This window comes from Amphimedon queenslandica, unplaced genomic scaffold, assembly GCF_000090795.2.
Source record: "Amphimedon queenslandica unplaced genomic scaffold, v1.1 AMPQUscaffold_10254, whole genome shotgun sequence".
NCBI lineage: Eukaryota > Metazoa > Porifera > Demospongiae > Haplosclerida > Niphatidae > Amphimedon > Amphimedon queenslandica.
Window position 1 is genome coordinate 1 of NW_003549475.1, and position 1885 is coordinate 1885.

Below are 1885 nucleotides of genomic sequence, written 5' to 3' on the forward strand. Positions count from 1 at the left end.
TGCTCTTCAAACTACCACTTCATGTGTGCCAGGAAGAAGGATTGTAGGTTCTTAAGTAATAAAGAAGTCTATTGCCAGCAGCACTCCTCTCTACCTGTTACCAGTGACACTGTTAAAGATGAGGACATGAGAGTTGACAGGTGTATCATTATACACACTGATAATGACAGACCTGGGAGGAAGTTCACTAAATCATTTCCACCACAAAACATTCAACTGAGAATAGGTACAGCATAATGACTAACATATGAGTGTTCATTAATATGTACACGTACATGTACATGGACACACAGTGAGTATAGAAATATTCTCAGGCTGTTTAGTTATGCCTTTAATACAGTGGTATACATATGTATGTGCTTTTGTATAGGTTTGTACCAATTTAAACATTCACTAGCATTACTTGTACTATACATTAATAATTACTATTCTTCTCTTTCTCTTCCATTGTCCATAGGATCATTATTAATACGTTCCGCTGGGTCCCTCTCTCCTCTCTCTGATACAATATGTCCGTCACTTCTCATCCCTCACAGTTTCTCCTCCTCCTCTCTCTTCTGGAGCCTGACCACGCCCACCCAATGGATCACCTACACTCTCACAGTATCAGCCGATCTTCCTAAGGAAGAGCCCCTCCCTCTAACCACACCTACCCCTGAAACCCCGCCCACTTCTCCAGGTGATTTAAGATGGCCATGTGTCAGCACTCAAGTTAGTAGTGATCCTGATAGTGAGGGGGTGTGGTCAGCAGTGTCCTCTAAAAGTCAAATATTATCAAGTCCGTCTCTAATTAATAATAATGTAACGGATAAGGTAAGGGGAGGAGCTATAAGGGGGAGGAGCTTTTAATTAATTTATTTTATTTTTTATTTCCTTCTCTCCAGTCTAATCCTGAGATTGCTTTGAGGATATTTCGTATTCCAAAGAAGACTCGTTCCTCTTCCTCCTCTCCCCCTCCTACCCTCGCCATTGGACTAACCATCACCGCCCCCTCACCAGTAACCAGTGTCCATTGTCCACAGTCACACAGAGAGGAGGAGACCATTAGACCAGTGTTACCGTTAGACTCACCCGCTCTCAATCAGTGGGAGACGGGGTTACCTCCTCATAGTGTGAACAGTGTCCAGTATGAGCTCAGCAATGAGGAGGGGCAGTCATGGAAGGGCCCTGATCTTAAAGGTAGTGATACTAATAATGATGATGATAATGATAATGATGATGATTATTATTGTTGTTTTTTGTAGAAGTTTTTAGTGTACATTTTACACATTTTTGTATGTACATGTACACATACATGTACATGTAAATGTAAAGTGATGTACATGTGCATGTACATGTATTGTGGGGTTTGGCTCTGTATTAATAATTATTTGAATCCCTCTCCCTCTCTCCCCCTCCCTCTCCCTCTCCCCTAGTATTATGGGAGTCAGTGGTTAGTGAGTTACAAGATGCCAGACACAAACTAGACCTTCCCTTTGTCCCCTTCTTCCCTGATAATGTCTACAGTCAGTTTGGGCTCTCCAATCATCTCGTCCTCCAGCTCCTGGAGCAGTTACCTGATCATGAGAAATGCTCCAGACACAATTTCATTTATTACCAACCGGAGAAGGTGTCAAACTGGCAACAGAAGGTTATTATTATTATTATTATTATTATTATTACAATTATTCTTATAATTAGAGGGTGATTGTTAATAGAACTGGCTGTGCTAGAAGTGAAGGTTATAATGGGTAAGTAAGATAAAACAGGACATAATTATTTTAGATTAATATTTAATTATTATTTTCTAATCCTCTCCCCCCCAGTATAAGGTCGGAGTCAGACATGTTTAGTTTCCTAATGTCCCAATGGAGGCCTGATCCTCCTAAACCAGATCCAGAGGCAC

The 1885-nt window shown here is 41.0% G+C and overlaps 1 protein-coding gene across 1 annotated transcript in view; it reads left to right on the forward strand.

Annotated features, from left to right (window-relative positions):
* The first annotated feature begins 6 nt into the window (after window positions 1–6).
* Window positions 7–1885, forward strand: part of LOC109590286 (uncharacterized) — a 3379-nt gene continuing 1500 nt past the window's right edge. The window contains exons 1-6 of the mRNA XM_020006205.1: window positions 7–226; window positions 458–813; window positions 885–1179; window positions 1416–1630; window positions 1681–1730; window positions 1806–1881. Coding sequence (XP_019861764.1) covers window positions 22–226; window positions 458–813; window positions 885–1179; window positions 1416–1630; window positions 1681–1730; window positions 1806–1881 — 1197 coding nt within the window. The 5' untranslated portion in view covers window positions 7–21. The remainder of the gene's footprint in view (window positions 227–457; window positions 814–884; window positions 1180–1415; window positions 1631–1680; window positions 1731–1805; window positions 1882–1885) is intronic.